The sequence below is a fragment of the Gekko japonicus genome, unplaced genomic scaffold (genome assembly GCF_001447785.1).
Source record: "Gekko japonicus isolate JY-2015 unplaced genomic scaffold, Gekko_japonicus_V1.1 scaffold6156, whole genome shotgun sequence".
NCBI lineage: Eukaryota > Metazoa > Chordata > Lepidosauria > Squamata > Gekkonidae > Gekko > Gekko japonicus.
In genome coordinates, this window is record NW_015175040.1 from 5,289 (window position 1) to 24,009 (window position 18,721).

At 49.7% G+C, this 18,721-nt stretch overlaps 1 protein-coding gene across 1 annotated transcript in view; it reads right to left on the reverse strand.

The window, feature by feature from the left end:
- Positions 1-7,097: 7,097 nt before the first annotated feature.
- The window catches only part of LOC107122171 (zinc finger protein 501-like), a gene marked incomplete at its 5' end in the record, with an annotated part of 22,524 nt that continues 10,900 nt past the window's right edge, over positions 7,098-18,721 (reverse strand). The window contains one exon of the mRNA XM_015425200.1: positions 7,098-7,856. Coding sequence (XP_015280686.1) covers positions 7,311-7,856 — 546 coding nt within the window. The remainder of the gene's footprint in view (positions 7,857-18,721) is intronic.

Genomic DNA, 18,721 nt, shown 5'->3' on the forward strand with positions numbered 1-18,721 from the left:
TGCCAGAGGGTGTAGTGAGGAACAGACAGCTTTAAAAGGGGATTTGATAGATCCATGGAGGATCTATCAGTGGCTACTAGCCATGGTGGCTGAGGGGAACCTCCAAATTCAGAGGCACTAAGCCTCTGAATCCCAGAGCCAGGAGGCAACATCAGGGGAAGGCCTCAGCCTCTATGCCGTGTTGTTGGCCCTCCAAAGGAACTGGCTGGCCACTGTGTGAGGCAGGATGCTGGACTAGATGGACTATTGGTCTGATCCGGCAGGGCTCTTCTTATGTTCTTCTATAGCTGAGGCTGCAGGGTTCTGCGCCCACCTGGATGGCAACGGCCAGCTCCTCTTCCTACCTCCCTCCTTTGCATGACCTGGTGAACACTCAGGCTGGGACGAGCAAAGCTGGGCAGGGTTAGTCAGGCCAGTGGCTGGCCTAGGGCACCAAAAGCCCTTGGGTATAGTGGACAGAATTAACCACTGCAGCCAATTAAGGAGAGGCAAGCAAGGAACCTGGCCCAGCTTACAGTTTGCCTTCTCTGTCACAGAAAAGATAGAGATAAACAAATGGAGCAGAGGTCCATCAGTGGCTCTTGGCCACAAGGTACAGAGGGGAACACTCTGTCTGGGGCAGGGATGTCCTGTCTTCTTGGTTCTTGGGGGGCAACAGTGGGAGGGCTTCTGGAGTTCTGGCCCTGCCAGTGGACCTCCTGATGGCACCTGGGGTTTGGCCACTGTGTGACGCAGTGTGTTGGACCAGGTGGGCCATTGGCCTGATAGAACACCCGCCCCACCACCCACCATGTGGCACATAGACATGAATAAAGGGAATGTTCTCACCTGCTCTTCATGTCTTTGGGCCTCTCTCTGCCTCAAGAGGAACTCCTCAGCCAGGGCCACCACCTGGGAGCAGCTCTCAGGGCCGCTCTCCCTCACCCGGCTCTGGATCTCCGGGGGCAGGACGCTCAGCAGCTGCTCCAGGACCAAGAGCTCCAGGATCTCCTCCTTGCTGTGATTCTCCACTCTCAGCCACCGACAACAAAGTTCCTGGAGCTGGCTGTAGGCCCCTCTTGGCCCCTCAGCCTCCTGGTAGCAGAAACGGCGGAAGCGTTGACGCTGGTTCTCCCTTCTCAGGGCGTCTCCTCGCAAGATGGCCGCCTTCACTTTCCCATAATCCTCCCTGTCTCTAGCATCCAGGCTAAGGAAAGCCTGCTCGGTTTCACAGCTGAGGGCTGGCAGGAGTCGGGCCACCCACTCTTCCTCGGGCCACTGGCAGGCTTTGGCCACTCGTTCGAAGGAGGCCAGGAAGGCCTTGGTGTCATCCCATGGCGCGGCCTCCCGTGGCAACTGTGAACTTGCCCGATGTGACTGAGAAGGGGTCTCCACAGTCCGGAGGAACTCCTGCCACTGAACGTCCCAGTGCTGAAGGGAACCCTCCCCCGGTTCCTGCTTCACCTGTTCTCTTGGTTGCCTGTGCAGAAATTCCCTCACTGGGAGGGCCTGAAGGGCTTTTCCTGACCCTTCCACTAAGGTGGGGCCTGTGGGGTCCTGCCCCTCCATTTCCTTGTCTGGTGAAGGGAGCCACACAGTACAAAACTGCAGGAATGTAAACAGGAGTGTTGGACTCTGGCCTGGGGAAGAAAGACGGAAACATGTATTTCCAAAGAACAAACAGAAGTACGAGCACACACTTGAAGCTGTGTTGTACCTAACTTTGGCCTGGGGAAGAGAGATGGAAACATGTATTTCCAAAGAACAGACTTAAATATGAGCACACGGCTGAAGCTGTGTTATCCCGAATCAGTAGAAAAGAGCAGGAGTCCAGCAGCACCTTAAAGACTAACAAAATCTGTGGCGGGGGAGGAGCTTTCCTGAGTCACTGCTCACTTCTTCAGTCTGTGGCAGGGGAGGAGCTCTCGTGAGTCACTGAAGAAGTGAGCAGTGACTCAGGAAAGCTCATCCCCTGCCACAGATTTTGTTAGTCTTTAAGGTGCTGCTGGACTCCTGCTGTTTTCTACTGATTCGGTATAACACAGCTCTTTTCTCTTGCTCTTCGGTATAACACAACCCTTGCTGTTTTCTGCTGCTCTTTTCTGCTGCTGCAGGCAGATTAACAGGGTGACACATCTTGATTTATACTGAATCAGACCATCACAGCCAGCACTGTCTACTGAGAAGGGCAGCAGCTCCCCAGGGGTCTCGGGCAAAAGGCCTTTTCATATTGTTGCGGAGCAGGGGTCATTTTATAGAAAAAGAGGTGCAGGAGCTCAGTAGCATAACTCATTAGCATATCTTATTTGCATATGCCACACCCCCTGACATCACTGGAAAGGTGTCAGAAGGCAACACCCAATGCTCAGGCTCCACGGGACTGTTTTGGATTGCTAGCTATTGGGGGGGGGGGGGGATAGGAAGGCTGGGAGCAGGGGGTGGGGCTTGTTGCATGTGCCCGCCCCCTGGGCTCTTTACTGCTGGAGCTCTGCTCCTGTGCGCTCCTGCAGGAAATGACCCCTGTCAGTGCGAGGATAAAACAGAGAGGAATTATTTTAGCTGCTCTGGGTTTTCATTGGGGAGAAAATCAACACCTCCCCCCATAGCAGAAGTGGCCTCTTCCTAGCCTTTCCCCGCATGCCCTTGCCAGGAGGTTTGCCAACCTCCAGGAGAGGCCTGGAGAGCTCCCAGAATCACGGGCTGCCGTTACCCCGGAGGAAACAAGTGCTTCGGAGCCTTACAGCATGAATCCCTGCAGGCGCTACACCCAAAGGCTCCACCCCCAAATCTCCAGGAATCTCACACGCCGGAGTTGGCAACCCTGCCTAGGAGATATAAACTTGCCAAGAGGAGCCACCCGCCTGCCTGTGCTGAGAGAAAGGCGAGGCTCTTGGGAAGCTCTTCCTCTGCCTGGCCGGGAAGGATCCTGCCCGGACCGGGATCGATGGAGGAAGGAAGCGGGGAGGGTCTCTTCTGCCCACCCCCACCCCCTTTGCAGATGCCCCGCCAACTGCACGCACCTCTCCGAGCGCAGCCTCTCGCCTTCTCTCTCTTCGCCGGCCAAGCAATCCCCTCCTCTCCCTAAGCGAGGAGAGAGGATTTTTGTGATCTTCCTCCCACGGCCTGCTGTCCTCTCTAGGCAGCTTAGCTCTGTGTGCTTAACCCCCTTCAGACGTTGCGGCCCAACTATATCTACAGAGAGAGAGAGAGAGAGAGAGAGAGAGAGAGAGAGAGAGAGAGAGAGAGAGAGAGAGAGAGAGAGAGAGAGAGAGAGAGAGAGAGAGAGAGAGAGAGAGAGAGAGAGAGAGAGAGAGATGGTTACCATATTTTGAAAAGCAAAAAAGAGGACATATTTCCTGACTGACTCTTCATCAAACAGCTGATCACTATGACAAATCTCATTTTGAATGCCCCGATTATTATAGCTGAAGGTTGCCTCCACTGGGGGGGACTATAGGGCAAAAGAAGCTCAGCCTCCCAACCCAAAAAGAGGACATTTTCATCAGTTTTTTTGAAAAGAGCCCAAAAGAGGACAGACAGCAAAAAAAGAGGTCATGTCCTCTAGAAAGAGGACATCTGGTTAGACAGACAGGTATTATTATCTATGAATCACCCTATCCATACTATCGTAGGGCTCTGGGTGATGTACATAGTATTAAAAACAGTCGCCAAATGAAACAATCAAACATATTAAATTATATTAAAAACAGATGGCAAGTAGTGAGCCTTAGAATTAATTATTCCACTATTACAGACTGCCAGCTGTTTCATGGGAAGCAGGGAAAAGGTCAGAACAAGTATGGAAAACTGAGAATGGTGCCAGCCGAAATGAAAACCGTCACCGTCCCCAACTAAAAGCCTGGCACAACATCTTTGCCTTGCAGGCTGTGCAGAATTGCATAAGGTCCTGCAGGGCCCTGATGGCGTTTGCCAGAGAGTTCTACTAGGTTGGGGCCAGGCCTGAAAAGGCCCTGGCTCTGGTCAAGGACAGCCAAATATCCTTAGGGCCAGGGATCATCAGTGTGTTGTTATCCAAGGAGCGCAATGCCCTTCCGGGGACATAACGGAGGAGATGGAGGAGATAGATAGATGATAGATAAAGAAGTTTGTATGTGTATGTATGTACACACACATGTATATATCTATATATACCTATACTAATCTCTCTCTCTCTCAGAGGGAACTCGCTGGGGAGGGGGGGAAGTGAATCTTCCCCACACAGGCCCCGTCCACTTGCAGATTCTACTTCCCTTGCTCTAGAGTTTGCTGCACTGAAGACTGCCTCCCACAACCAAAAGGAGGAAATCGCTTGCAATGATTTTTTCCCTGTTTTCCCAAATCTGGGAAGACCTCAGACCCTACGGTGATCCTTAGGATCAGACATTTAATAAGCAATGTAATAGGACTAGGATAACAGGAATCTGAAATAAACAGGGCAGTCCAATACAGAGTTCCTGCAGCCTCTGCCCACTGATTTCAGTGGGTTTAGTCTTCAGTAACAGAGCCTGTCTGTTGTTTCTCTGCCTGATCCACTGTTCTGATCGTGCTTCCTTCTAATAACCCTAACATGGGGGGCCAAGATTGTACTTCAGATAACCTACCATGCCTAAGGATAAGTTGGCCCTGAACCCACCGTGAAAAAGGAGGGGAGCACTATGCAGGGGCCCCCCACCGGGTAATAGGTGTATAACATACTAGTAGTGCAATAGACTAACTGTATGGCTTGTTACAAGTTCAGGGGTGGATTTCTCCATTGCTTTCCACTGCGAAGTTTGGGACTTACTAATTAGCTCTCACTAATAGGTGGAGCATGTATATGGCCATCATCAGTGATCTAGGAAGTGGCAGCTATAGGATTCTTGAACCCTGCTCTGACACAGGATAATTACCATTCCCATCCAAATGGATACCCACAGAAACATGGTAAAACCAGTCAGGCTTTGCTTAAATACCACATTTAAACATCTGTGCAGATTTTTGATGGAAAATCCAGGCATCTCTAATGCTGATCTGAAGAACATAAAAGCATAAGAAGAACCCTGCTGGATCAGACCCGTGGTCCATCTAGTCTAGCATGCTGTCTCATACAATGGCCAACCAGTTCCTTTGGATAGCCAACAACAGAGCATAGAGGTCGAGGCCTTCCCCTGATGTTGCCTCCTGGCTCTGGGATTCAGAAGATTAGTGCCTCTGAATGTGGAGGTTCTTCTCAGCCACCATGGCTAGTAGCCATTGATAGACTTATCCTCCAAGAATCTATCTAATAATCTTGCTGTAATTCAGGTGGGTAGCTGTTTTGGTCTGCAGAAGATGAGCAAGATTCTAGCCCAATAGCACCCTCAAAGATCAATAAGATTCTCAGGGTATAATCTTCCAAGAGTCACAAGTCCTTTTGGGTGCAAGACATGTAAATACAGAAATATCTGATTATGAATAGTTACCAGTCCTGAAGAACGAACAGACAGAATTGGGAAAAATGTTAATCTCCTTGTTCATGCACATCACTAATAACATATTTGGAAAAGTGAAACTGTTAAGAACATTAGAAGAGCCCTACTGGATCAGATCAATAGTTCATTTAGTCCAGCATCCTATCTCACACAGTGGCCAATGAGTTCCTCTGGATAACCAACAACAGGACATAGATGGTGAGGCCTTCTCCTGATGTTGCCTCGTGGCTCTGGGATCCAGAGACTTAGTGCCTCTGAATGTGGAGGAGCAATGAAGACGGTTACATATAGGGTCACTAGACTTTTGGCTGCCATTGTAGAAATACAGAAAAATAAACCCTATCATTATGTGGGTAGGTCTCCATTAATTGCTTAAACGTAAATTCTCAGTGCCTGTTCGAAGCACTGGCTTGAATGCTTGAATGAAAGAGAGAGAGAGAGAGAGAGAGAGAGAGAGAGAGAGAGAGAGAGAGAGAGAGAGAAAGAGAGAGAGAGAGAGAGAGAGAGAGAGAGAGAGAAGGTTCCCCTCAGCCACCATGGCTAGTAGCCATTGATAAACTTAGGCCCCGGTCACATGGCAAAGTTGCCGCGGGAGAGGCACGGATGGTGGGCGGATTATCCTGGCGCGATCACACCCCAACATCTGGGAAGTGGAGCGCACCCGTGGCTTACCGCCGACAATGCGAGTTAAAAAACTAGTACCTCCAAGGTACTAGTAAACGTTTGCCACGGCTGCCTCCAGACTCCTGTGGTGTGATCGCGCCGGCGCACGGCATTCCCCTCCGGTCCCTCGTTTACCTGCGGGCACCGAGGGAAGGACCCGTGGTATGCCGCCGGTGCATCTGATCGCGTAATCGTGGATCAAACTGCGCTGAGGCAATTAGCCGCCCCCCCGATATCCGGCCCGTGTGACCGGGGCCTTATCCTCTGAGAATCTATCTAATCCCCTTTTAAAGCTATTTATTCCTGTTGCCATCACTACATACTCTGGGAGCAAATTCAACATTTTAATCACGCTCTGTGTATAATGAAGTATTTCCTTTTGTCCATCCTGAATCTGCTGCCCATCAGCTTCATTAAATGCCCTCAAGTTCTAGTATTTTGGGAGAGGGAGAAAAATTTCTCTTTATCAATTCTCTTCCTATGTTCCCCCTATGCTTTCAAGTACAGTACTTCAAGGAACCCACTGACCATGTTAGACTGCACCACTCTTTGGTTTGCAATATAACTTTAAGTTATGAAGCTTTAAGAGAGAGCCCCAGCCCTGTTTAATATCTGAAAGAACCTTTCAGAAAACTTTTCTGATTTTATTGTTTAAAAAATTCAACATCTGAGCAGATGGATTTGCAAAAAAGAGAACTGACTGGCTTCCCTTTGGCATAAAAAAAAGCCTGTTCTCTTATAGAGCAATCTTCTACTAAGAATGCTACTCAGGTCTTTTAAATGGGGCTTACTCCCAGGAAAGTGTTATTTGAATTTCACTGCTAAAAATGATGTGGTGTGACAAAGAACAACACATAAAAATATGAAAGAAAAGCAAACTGATTATTTTTGTGTGTCATTAGCAAGAGATTTATTCCCAAACAAAATGTGGATATGAAAAAAGCAAACCATAGTCTCTGCTGACAGTAATGAAATCCAGAATCTTTTCCAGTCAAACAACTGCTTGTTCTAATCCTCGGGAATGTCTGTTCTGCTTCATCTCTAGGCTCTCCAAAAAACATTTCCATGGCTTTTAGGAAAGACACCAAGACTAGACTTATTACAGGAGTCTCTACAGTGTGAGCATTTGTATGGCTCCTCTGCTGTCAGTGTTTTCTGTTGGCTAATATTAATGTGGGAGTTGTGATTGTTATGTTTCAGTAGGTGTGGGGGAAAGATTCATTTATGTGATTTCTCACGTGTGTGGATTCTTTGATGCGAAGTACGATCTGAACTCCACCTAAAGCTCCTTCCACACTCCAGACATTTATATGGTTTCTCCCCAGTGTGTATTCTTTGGTGTGAAGTAAGGTTCGAGAGCTGACTGAAGCTCTTCCCACACTCAGAGCATTTGTATGGTTTTTCCCCTGTGTGGATTCTTTGGTGTGAAATAAGGTTTGAGCTCACACTGAAGCCCTTTCCACACTCCAAGCATTTAAAGGGTTTCTCTCCTGTGTGAATTCTCTGATGTTTAGTAAGGCTGCTGCTGTCCGTGAAGCTCTTTCCGCACTCTGCACACTTAAATGGTTTCTCTCCTGTGTGAATTCTTTGATGGGAACTAAGGCTCCTGCTGGCACTGAAGCTCATTCCACATTCCAAGCAGGTGTAGGGTTTCTCCCCAGTGTGGATTCTTTGATGTGAAATAAGGTTTGAGCTCACAATGAAGCTCTTTCCACACTCCAAGCATTTATAGGGTTTCTCTCCTGTGTGGACTCTTTGATGTGCCTTCAGGCTCCATTTGCAAGTGAAGTTGTTCCGGCACACAGGGCACTTGTTCCTGCTTTTTCCTTTCTGTTCTTTTTGCTGGCTTGGGAATTCACGGAAGATCCCACCCTGGCACACTATAGCTTTATTGCTCTGCTTCTCCTTTGTTTCTGCCTTTCCTCTTGGCTGCCTCATTGATCCAGTTCGATCGCCAACGTTCCCTTCTTCCGTCCCTGGATGCTGAATTTTTTCTGTCAACTCCACACTCGATTCCACCTCAGTCTCAATATCCCACACATTTCCTGCTGGGATACAAACAGAACACCAAGGGATGAAACACTAGTTAGCTGGGAGCATCACATGGATGCAAGCAGCTGCCCTCTACTTCAGTCCAAGGTCAGTACTCTACTCAGTCTGGCAGCGGCTCTCCAGGGTCTCAGGCAGAGATCTTTCACATCACCTACTAGCTGATCCTGTTAACTGGAGATGCCTGGGTTTGAACCTGGGACCTTCTGCATGCCAAGCAAAATGTTCTACCGCTAAGCCATGACCCCCTCCATATCTGAACCTACCTTTTACCGCAGAGGTGTCAAACTCATTTCTAACAAGGGCTGGATCTGACATACATTCCACTTTGTTGGGCCAGGCCATGTGTGCCGTAAACGTAATGCCAAGTACCAGAGATATAAACTGTATAAAGGACAGCAGCTGGTAAGCTCCGAATTCGTGTATCCTCACTGCAAGCCTCCATTGCAAAGGAAAACCCATATATGCAGACTGGAGAGCCAGTGGTGCAGCACTGGGCAGATGCTCCCATGGTGCTTGACTGCTGCTGCAGACGAGGTGGTTCTGCCATGCCACAATAAGAGTGGCTCCACCCACTCACTCCCCCCCAAGCAGACTCCTGTTCCCTCCCTTGTACTAGCTGCCCCCGGGCCTTAATGTTTGACACCCCTGTTTTATTGCCTCATCCTTTCCACTGGAGATGCCGGGGATTGAACCTGGGACCTTCCTGCTCTACCACTGAGCCACAGCCCCCGGGGAAACTGGAACATTCTGCATACCGAGCAGATGCTTCGCCACTGAGCCAAGGCCTCTCCCCAGAAGAAACATCATTAGTGAACGGTTCTGCCTCTAAGGTTGCAAACGACCTGGAGAAAAACTGTTTTGCCTCTTTAAGAGAGGCTTAATGGGATGTTACCTCCTCCTGAGAGATGTCCAATTGGCCTTAACCAGGGCCAGGGCTTTTTCGGCCTTGGCCTCTGCCTGATGGAACAACCTGCCACTTAAGATAAGGGCCCTGTGGGATTTGTTACATTTCCACAGGGCCTGTTAAACGGAGCTGTTCCGCTGAGCTTTCAGCGGAGGCAACAGACATCCAAATCCATCTTGGACCTTCTGCATGCCAAGCAAAATGTTCTACTGCTAAGCCATGACCCCCCTCCACATATGAACCTACCTTTTATCGCAGAGGTGTTAAAGAAACTCATTTGTAACAAGGGCTGGATCTGACATAAATTTCACTTTGTTGGGCCAGGCCATGTGTCCCGTAAACGTAATGCCAAGTACCAGAGATATAAACTGTATAAAGGACAGCAGCTGGTAAGCTCCGAATTCGTGTATCCTCACTGCAAGGCTCCATTGCAAAGGAAAACCCATATATGCAGACTGGAGAGCCAGTGGTGCAGCACTGGGCAGATGCTCCCATGGTGCTTGACTGCTGCTGCAGACCAGGTTGTTCTGCCATGCCACAATAAGAGTGGCTCCACCCACTCACTCCCCCCCAAGCAGACTCCTGTTCCCTCCCTTGTACTAGCTGCCCCCGGGCCTTAATGTTTGACACCCCTGTTTTATTGCCTCATCCTTTCCACTGGAGATGCCGGGGATTGAACCTGGGACCTTCCTGCTCTACCACTGAGCCACAGCCCCCGGGGAAACTGGAACATTCTGCATACCGAGCAGATGCTTTGCCACTGAGCCAAGGCCTCTCCCCAGAAGAAACATCATTAGTGAACGGTTCTGCCTCTAAGGTTGCAAACGACCTGGAGAAAAACTGTTTTGCCTCTTTAATAGAGGCTTACTGGGATGTTACCTCCTCCTGAGAGACGTCCAATTGGCCTTAACCAGGGCCAGGGCTTTTTCGGCCTTGGCCTCTGCCTGATGGAACAACCTATAAGGGCCCTATGGGATAAGGGCCCTATGGGATTTGTTACATTTCCACGGAGCTGTTCCGCCGAGCTTTCAGCTGAGGCAACAGACATCCAAATCCATCTTGGCCTCCCTTACTGGCAGCACTGATTTTTAATCTAGCGAATTATCCAGCGGCGCCACTCTGAAACGGTTACATTTGAGCTCTACTATCAAGGCAAACTTGCCCTGGTTTGCTGCATAGTTGGTTATAATGTTAATTTTATTGTTAAACTTCTACTTATTGTCATGCCAGTGACAATTTTTATCTGACTTTGTAACCCGCTCTGAGCCCGCTTGCAGGGGTGGGTGGGATAGAAATTGAAGTAAAAAACAAACAAACTACTGTATAGGATGTATTATCAGTTTGCTGCATGCATTAGCCAGTTGTCACTGCCTTGTTTTCTACTGGCGCAGAAATTTGGTATTACATTGTATCTGAACTCTGTCGTGTCTAAAAAGTTATGTGCATTCAGATGTCGGTAATCTGAGTCCTAGTACATTGCTTATTAGATGTCTCATACTCTTATGGGGAAGGTGCGACCTATTTTATTTTCTATTGCAGAACGTAAGCATCTGTGGGGGTGGGAAATACCTTTGAATCCTATTGTAATATTGGAGAAAACAGGACCTAAACGCTGTTTGCTGTCTGACTGGGATGGGAACATTTGTCAGGAAGCTGCTCAGTTTGCATTCCAAGGTGATTTCTTACAGGTTCTGCATCAGGGGGCATCCTAGTGGAGATCATCAACAGGGTGAAATCCTCAGCAGTGTATTCTTTTCCTTGGGGCATAAGATCTGGCCCTGGCATTGGTGATCTATTTTATTCACAAGAAGGAGCAATGTTTTTCCCACCACTTCTATACAACATAGAGAGCCTCCCTAGCCATGCCTTGTCAGTTTTCCCAACATATCAGCGACGCATACTCACTCTGAGCCACCTGTGCCAGGAAGGAAACATTTTCTTGTAATCCTCTTGAGAAAGGCTCTAGGCTTTTTTCCAGTGGAAGGCCATCTTGGCGGATATTCTCCATCTTAATCTCTGTCATGGTCCTGCCTTCTGTGGTAGAGAGAAAGAGGGAATCGCAGCAAGCAGAAAACATGTCTGAAATGAATTCAAGGTCAAAGGACAACGCCCCAGTCAGCATACAGGGAGGGATGACCATTTTGCTCTTCACCAGAAGAAGAAGAAGAGATTGGATCTATACCCCGCCCTTCAGTACCCAAGAGAGTCTCAGAGCGGCTTACAAACTCCTTTCCCTTCCCCTCCCCACAACAGACACCCTGTGAGGTAGGTGGGGCTGAGAGAGCTCTGACAGAAACTGCTCTTTTTCAAGGACAGCTCTTATTAGAAATACGGCTTGCCCAAGGTCATCCAGCGGGTGCAAGTGGAGGAGTGGGGAATCAAACCCGGTTCTCCCAGATTAGAGTCCATGCACTTAACCACTACACCAAACTGGCTCTCACCAGAGATGACTACTAGAGAAGCTTGCATCCTGGCAACCCAATCCTGTCTCGCCAGGTCAGCCCTAGCCTTTGGCTGAGCTGCTGTGATGTCACAGAATGCAGTCAAATATTCTGCTAAGGGATACTCTTCCTCCTTCATTTAGGAAATACAGATGAAACAGCTGCAGGCGAGGAATGCCAAAGCTGAAAGATGAATGGTTAACCTCTCATTTACCATTCTCTATGAGATATTGGGGAGCTGCGGTTGCTCAAGTGGTTAAGACGCTGAACTGCAGGCTGTGGAAGGTCGGTAGTTAAGCAGTTCGAGACCCAATCTACCTTAGGCCCACTCCTGAGGTACACAGTACCTCACATCTAGAGTTGCCAGGTCCCTCCTGACAACCGGTGGGGAATGGGGGGGGGACTTCCTGGCAGTAGCAGGGAGGCCCATCTGACATGAAGCAACATGTTTACATCACTGCCCACATGACCCAGAAGTGATGTCATAATGTCCGGGATATCAGGGCCACAGTCTGGTATTTGGGCAAAAACTCTATGGTAAATTTGGCTTCTACCATAGAGTTTTTGCCCAAATACCACAGAGTGGCTCTAACAACCTGGATGTGATGATGTCACTTCTAGGTTACATTGTTGCATCTTCCTCTTCTTCAGGGTACGTTTCCCCCGGCCAGCCGGGTGATTAGTGGGGGAGAGGTAGGGCCTGGCAGCAGAGGACCCCCGCCTCCACAGGAGGGGGGGGTCTGTCAACCCTACTCACATCCCATTTCCCTCACAGCCAAACTACATGTTATATTTTTGGGTGAGCTGGGTCCAGGTTTCTAGACCCAACCTGCTTTCCCTGGAAGTCATTATTAAAGACCCCAGGAGCCTGATTGGCCTCAGGATGATGGTGGATGAGGGGCTCCCCCCCCACACTTGCCGTACTGTTATCCGAAGCCTTACTGGATTCCTGGAGACTTGAATAATGCCTTTCCCTGCAAATGCTGTGTGACTGTGGGGACAGGGAGTTTGGTCCAGGACCTGACATCCAAAAATGTAACTAGATTCAGGTGGGTGGGCATATTGGTCTGAAGCAACAGAAAGATGTTTGAGTCTAGTGGCATCTTTAAGACCAACAAAGTTCATACCCAGAATTTAACTTTGTTGGTCTTAAGGGTGCCACTGGACTCAAACTTTTTCCAATAATGTACTATGTAGCTTGGCTCTCCAGGCATCAAAGATCCTGCAGGGTCGAAGGACAGGGCGGCCCCTGAACTTTCCAAAGAGATAGACTCAGTGCCGGAAGTCACCCCCGGAAGGAGCTCTGGGGCATCCAAGAACTCAAGACCCCCAAAGGCCCCATTCTGTACCCCACAGGCTGGCATCCTCTTCAGTCTCCTCCTCTTTAGCGTCCAAGCCCCACCGCCTTCGCTCGCTCTCCAACAGAGGATGGCCTGCCTCGAAGAAACTCACGTCTGCCTCTTCAAATGCCACCTGCAAAAGCAGAGAGGCGTATTTTAGAGCATAACAACAGGCATGGGAGAGCAGAGGGCCCCATTCTGTTCCCTTCCCCATGCTTTTGTTGTTGTTCAGTCGCACAGTCGAGTCCAACTTTTCGGGACCCCATGGACCAGATCACGCCAGGCCTTCCGGTCTTCCGCCGTCCTCTGAAGTTTGCTCAACTTCATGTTCTTTGCATCGATGACACTGTCTAACCATCTCATCCTTTGCCGTCCCCGTCTTCTTTGACCTTCAATCTTTCCCAGCATCAGGGTCTTCTCCAGTGAGTGCTCCCTTCTCATTTGGTGGCCAAAGTATTTGAGCTTCAGTTTCATTATCTGGCCTTCCAGGGAACAGTCAGGGTTGATTTCTTTGAGGATTGACTGATTTGTTCTTCTTGCAGTCCAAGGGACTCTCAAGAGTCTCCTCCAGCACCATAGTTCAAAAGAAATCTATTCTTTGGCGCTCAGCCTTCCTTATAGTCCAACTCTCACAGCCATACAGGACTACTGGGAATACCATTGCTTTGACCATGCGGACTTTTGTTGGCAGGGTGATGTCTCTACTTCTTATCATGCTTAGCAGCCCCATTAAGGATGGAGAGAATCTCTTCAGAGAACCTTTCCTTCCCCACCCTTCATGTGACAGGACATAGTGAAGTGGACAGGATTAACCATAGTAGTCACATGACCACATGAAACTGCCTTCTACTGAATCTGTCCCTTGGTCCATCAAGGTCAGTATTATCTACTCAGGCTGGCAGCAGCTCTCCAGGGTCTCAAGCGAAGGTCTTTCACATCACCTCCAGCCTAGTCCTTTTAATTGGAGATACCGGGGTTTGAACCTGGGACCTTCTGCATGCCAAGCAAACGCTCCTCCAGTGAGCCACAGCCTCTCCCAATTAAGGAGAGGCAAGGTCAGTCAAGGTGAGGCAAGCAAGGAGCTTGGCTCAGCCTACCACTTGCCTTCCCTGCCACAGAAGAGACGGAGATCTCAAGCCCTGCCCCACCACAGGCCACGTGGCAGGTAGGAACCACAAAAGGGGGCATTCTCACCTGCTCTTCACACCTTTGGGCCTCTCGTTGCTTCAACAGGAAGCCTTCTGCCAAGGCCACTGCCTGAGAGCAGCTCTCGGGGCCACATTCCCTCACCCAGCTCTGGAGCTCCGGGGGCAGGATGGCCAGGAACTGCTCCAGGATCAGCAGCTCCAGGATCTGCTCCTTGGTGTGTCTCTCCACTTTCAGCCACCCGTGACAAAGTTCCTGGAGCCGGCTATGTGCCCCTCTCGGCCCCTCGGCCTCCTGGTAGCAGAAATGCCGGAAGTGCTGGCGCTGCCTCTCACGCCTCAGGGCATCCCCTCGCAAGATGGCCGCCTTCACTTTCCCATAGTCACTCCTGTCTCTGAGATCCAAGCTGCTGAACACCTGCTTTGTTTCTCCACTCAGGGCCGGCAAGAGTCGGGCCACCCACTCTTCCTTGGGCCAACGGCAGGCTTCGGCCACTTGTTCATAGGAGGCCAGGAAGGCCTTGGCGTCCTCCCATGTTCTGGGGCCCTCTGGCATCTCCGGGGTCCCCCAGCCTCTAGGAGGAGGTTCCACCATCTTCAGGAACTCCTGCCACTGGGTCTCCCACTGCTGAAAGGAACCCTCTCCTGGCTCCTGTTTAACTTCCTGTGGTCTCCTTTGGAGGAATTCTTGAACGCTCCCAGCCTGGAAGTTAAGAGGGGCTTTTCCTGTCCCCTCTGCTCTGTCTACTAATGTGGGGCTTATGGGAGTTTGCTCTTCCACCTTCATCCTCATATAAATGCTATCACTCCGCAGGAAATTTAGAATAAGTCGCAACGATCAGAACAGGTCTGCCTGAGGTTCCACCTGGACAGAACACAAACAAGAAAAGGAAAAGAGGACACAAGTAAATGGTTATCCACTAATTTGGTGGCTCCAATCTGTATTTAGACATTCTAGACATATGCTAAAAAGACGGAAATGATACATACGTTGTAAATCATTATTTTGAAAAACTCCTTTTTAAAACTGAACAATTTTTCCTTTTTTTTGCTCTCAAGTCCCAGCTGACTTGTGGTCACTTTACATGGTTTTCAAGGCAAAAGAGAAGAGGGAGAGATTGGATTTATACCCCGCCCTTCACTCAGAATCTCAGAGCAGCTTATAATCTCCTTTCCCTTCCCCTTCCCTCCCCACAACAGACACCCTGTGAGGTAGGTGGGGCTGAGAGAGCTCTGACAGGAACTGCTCTTTTCAAGAACAGCTCTGGCAGAACTATGGCTTGCCCATGGTCATCCAGCCAGGTGCAAGCGGAGGAGTGGGGAATCAAACCTGGTTCTCCCAGATTAGAGTCCACGCACTTAACCACTACACCAAACAAGGAAGGAGGAGGAGGAGGAGGAGGAGGAGGAAGAGGAGGAGACAAGGAAGAAGGAGGAGGAGAAGGAGAAGACAAGGAAAAGGGAGGAGGAGGAGGAGGAGACAAGGAAGAAGGAGAAGGAGGAGGAGACAAGGAAGAAGAAGGAGAAGAAGAAGAAGAGATTGGATTTATACCCCGCCCTTCACTACCCAAAGGTGTCTCAGAGCGGCTTACAAACTCCTTTCCCTTCCCCTCCCCACAACAGACACCCTGTGAGGTGGGTGGGGCTGAGAGAGCTCTTGACAGAAACTGGCTCTTTTTCAAGGACAGCTGTGCCAGAGCTTGTGACTGACCCAAGGTCATCCAGCCAGGTGCAAGTGGAGGAGTGGGGAATCAAACCCGGTTCTCCCAGATTAGAGTCCGTGCACTTAACCACTACACCAAAGAGGTTCCGAGGTGGTTTGCCATTGCTTGCCTCTGTGTAGCTAGAAACCTTGGACTTCCTTGGTGGTCTCACATTATCACTGTACTGACCAGGGCTGACTCTGTTTAGTTTCCGAGATCTGACAAGAGTGACTAGCCTGGGCCATCCAGGTCAGAGCAACAATGAACTTTAGCTATAGAAAATATTGTTTTGCTTTATATAGGCCCCGGTCACACGGAGCACTAGGCACGCTAGAGAGACGGAAGATAGGCAGATTTTCCGGGCGCGATCTCACCGCCACATCTGGGAAGTGTAGAGCTCCCGTGGCGCACCCGAGGCTTCCCGCCGAAGATGCGGGGTAAAAAACTAGTACCTCGGAGGTACTCGTTTCCGGAAACCGCGGGGCAAGGGCGGGCGTCTGATCGCGTTTCCGGTGGTAGTTCTGGCGCCCACCCATGTCCCATCGCAAAAAGGTGTTTTTTCCCCCAAGTCTCCACGGATGCGCACAAGCACCCAACGGAGCATGCACACATTTCAGTTTTTTAAAAAAACACAACCCCGTTTGCCGCGCCGCTCCGCTTCTTTGCCGCGTCGTGTGATCGGCACCTCCCCCCTAACCACGGGAGCTCGACAGGACCTCGACCCGACGCCTGATCATGCAGTCGCGCGTTAGTTTGCTCCGGGGCAAACAGCCACGCCTCCCCCCCCCCGCATTTTCCTGCCCGTGTGGCCAAGGCCATAGTGGTCTTCAGTTGCCACCATAAACTTGATCGAGTCATTTCGTGTTGAAGCCAGGCCTCCAAAAACTGTGGGTTGGATCCAAACTTAATTTTCTGCCCACGTAAACTGCTTCTGTCCATGGAATACAACATTGCTGCCTTCCCCCTTCTACTGTAGCTCACTGATCTCCCCAAAATGCAGATCCTGGGGGACAGGAGACCCCTGAGGGCAGCATGAAACATAAATCAGGAGTCTGAAGTGGGAAGGAGAAATTGGTGGAAATTACCCCTTCCCCCCTTCCATTAGCAGAAAATTTACTCTGGATCCAACCCCTTCCTCATTTTATCAGATACCTGGTTGCAGATACATAAAATGAAGAATTTCCTTTCACGGCCCAATACTTTTAGTTGCAAACCTAAAGCTCCTAGTTCAGGATTTTCCAAATTTTGCCCTCTTCCATATAAAATGAAATCACAGCTGAACTCCTCCAAGCTCTTCCCTTTCTCACAATACAAGAACTCGTGGGCACTCAGTGAAATTAAGGAGCAGTAGGTTTAGAACAGATAAAAGGAACTCCTTCTCCCAAAGAGAAATGAACACGTGGAATTCACTGCTGCAAAAAGTGGTGGCGGCTACAAGCATAGACAGCTTCAAGAGGGGATTGGATAAACATCTGGAGCAGAGGTCCATGAGTGGCTTTTAGCCACAAGGTATGGATGGAACACTCTGTCTGGGGCAGCGATGCTCTGTATTCTTGTTGCTTGGGGGGCAACAGTGGGAGGACTTCTGGAGTTCTGGTGGGCCTCCTGATGGGGATATTTCAGGCCACTGATATGTACACAGAGGTCACAGAAAACAGAATGGCAGCTTGCTGACACATGGCTTCTCTTACGTTCTTATGTTCTTAAAATGAGGTTCTGTGATCTGAGAATACAAAACTCTTTGTATATAATCTTTGAGCTCAGCTTTCAGAAACATCTGACAGTCATCAACAGCAAAGTATTTGTAGCTTTCTATTTTTTACCTCATTGCTATTTTTACGTCTGTTTGTCTCTCTGTTGCTTTTTTAAATGCACTGTGAATTATGGATTTGCCTTTTATATAAAAAAATTTACTTCTGCTTTTTGAAGATCCAGTTGTGTCTTTCAAGAGTCAAATCTGGCAAAGGGAGCTTTGAGACTCAAAAGTTTACGTCCCCAAAAAATGTTATTGGTCCCAAAGCGCTATTGGACTCCAGTCTAGCTGTTCTGAGCAATCTCTTAACATGAAAAGTCTTTCCTCTGTCGAATCCCCTTGGAATTCACCCTTTCCATTCTCTTCACCACCCCAACTGCCATTTCTCAACCGCCAGTCCCCCAACGGCCACTCTTAAATGCTTGTCCCCCAACTGCCATTCCCCAAGTTCTACCCTCCTCTTTCCCCTCCCCAAATGGGGTTTCCAAGTTATTAGGTGCAGGGCTACCCATCTGGCCAATCACACACCAGTTCTTTCCCAACCAATAGACTCTGCTGTTACAATTGCAGAACAGGGGGTAGAGCCACCATCTATAGGGGGTGGTGGTGGTAGAGCACTGAGGTGGAGGAATAGACGGGTGTTTCATCTCCCTTGGGGTGCCAACCTCCAGGTGGGGCCTGGAGGTCCCCCAAAATTACAATTGACCTCCAGACTACAGTGATCACTTCCCCTGAAGAAAATGGCTCTTGTGGAGGGTGGATGATGCTATGGCATTATACCCCACTGAGGTCCTTCTCCTCCCCAAACTCCACCCCCAGATCTCCAGGAATTTTCCAGCCCAGGGTTGGCAACCCTAACCCCTGACAATAATTTCTTCGCGGGAAAACCAGCCCTGCATGGGAGGGGCCAAGCTGCGCCCTCTCGCCTACTGTTTATTTGCAAGGACTTTTCGTATGGGGGAGGGAGCATGCATTAAACTCCCTCCTCCCCTGCACGATCTTAGACGCCGCCACCCGCTCCAGACTCTACCGCCTCATTCTGCTGCCCCGAAGATCGGGCCAAGGATCGGTCCCAAGGATGGCAGGGATTTGAACCTGGGACTTTCTGCTTCTTAGGAGGCTGCGAAATGGGGGGCAGACATTTGCAAAGATCTCTTCCCCCGCCCCCGTTTGATGGGGCAAGAGGATCAAAGCGGGGCAGGAGAGGGCTCGCTCCCCATTTCGCACCCCCACATGCCCCTTTGTCCCCCCCCCGCCCACACTCACCTAAGCCGCACTCTCTCCCTCTTTT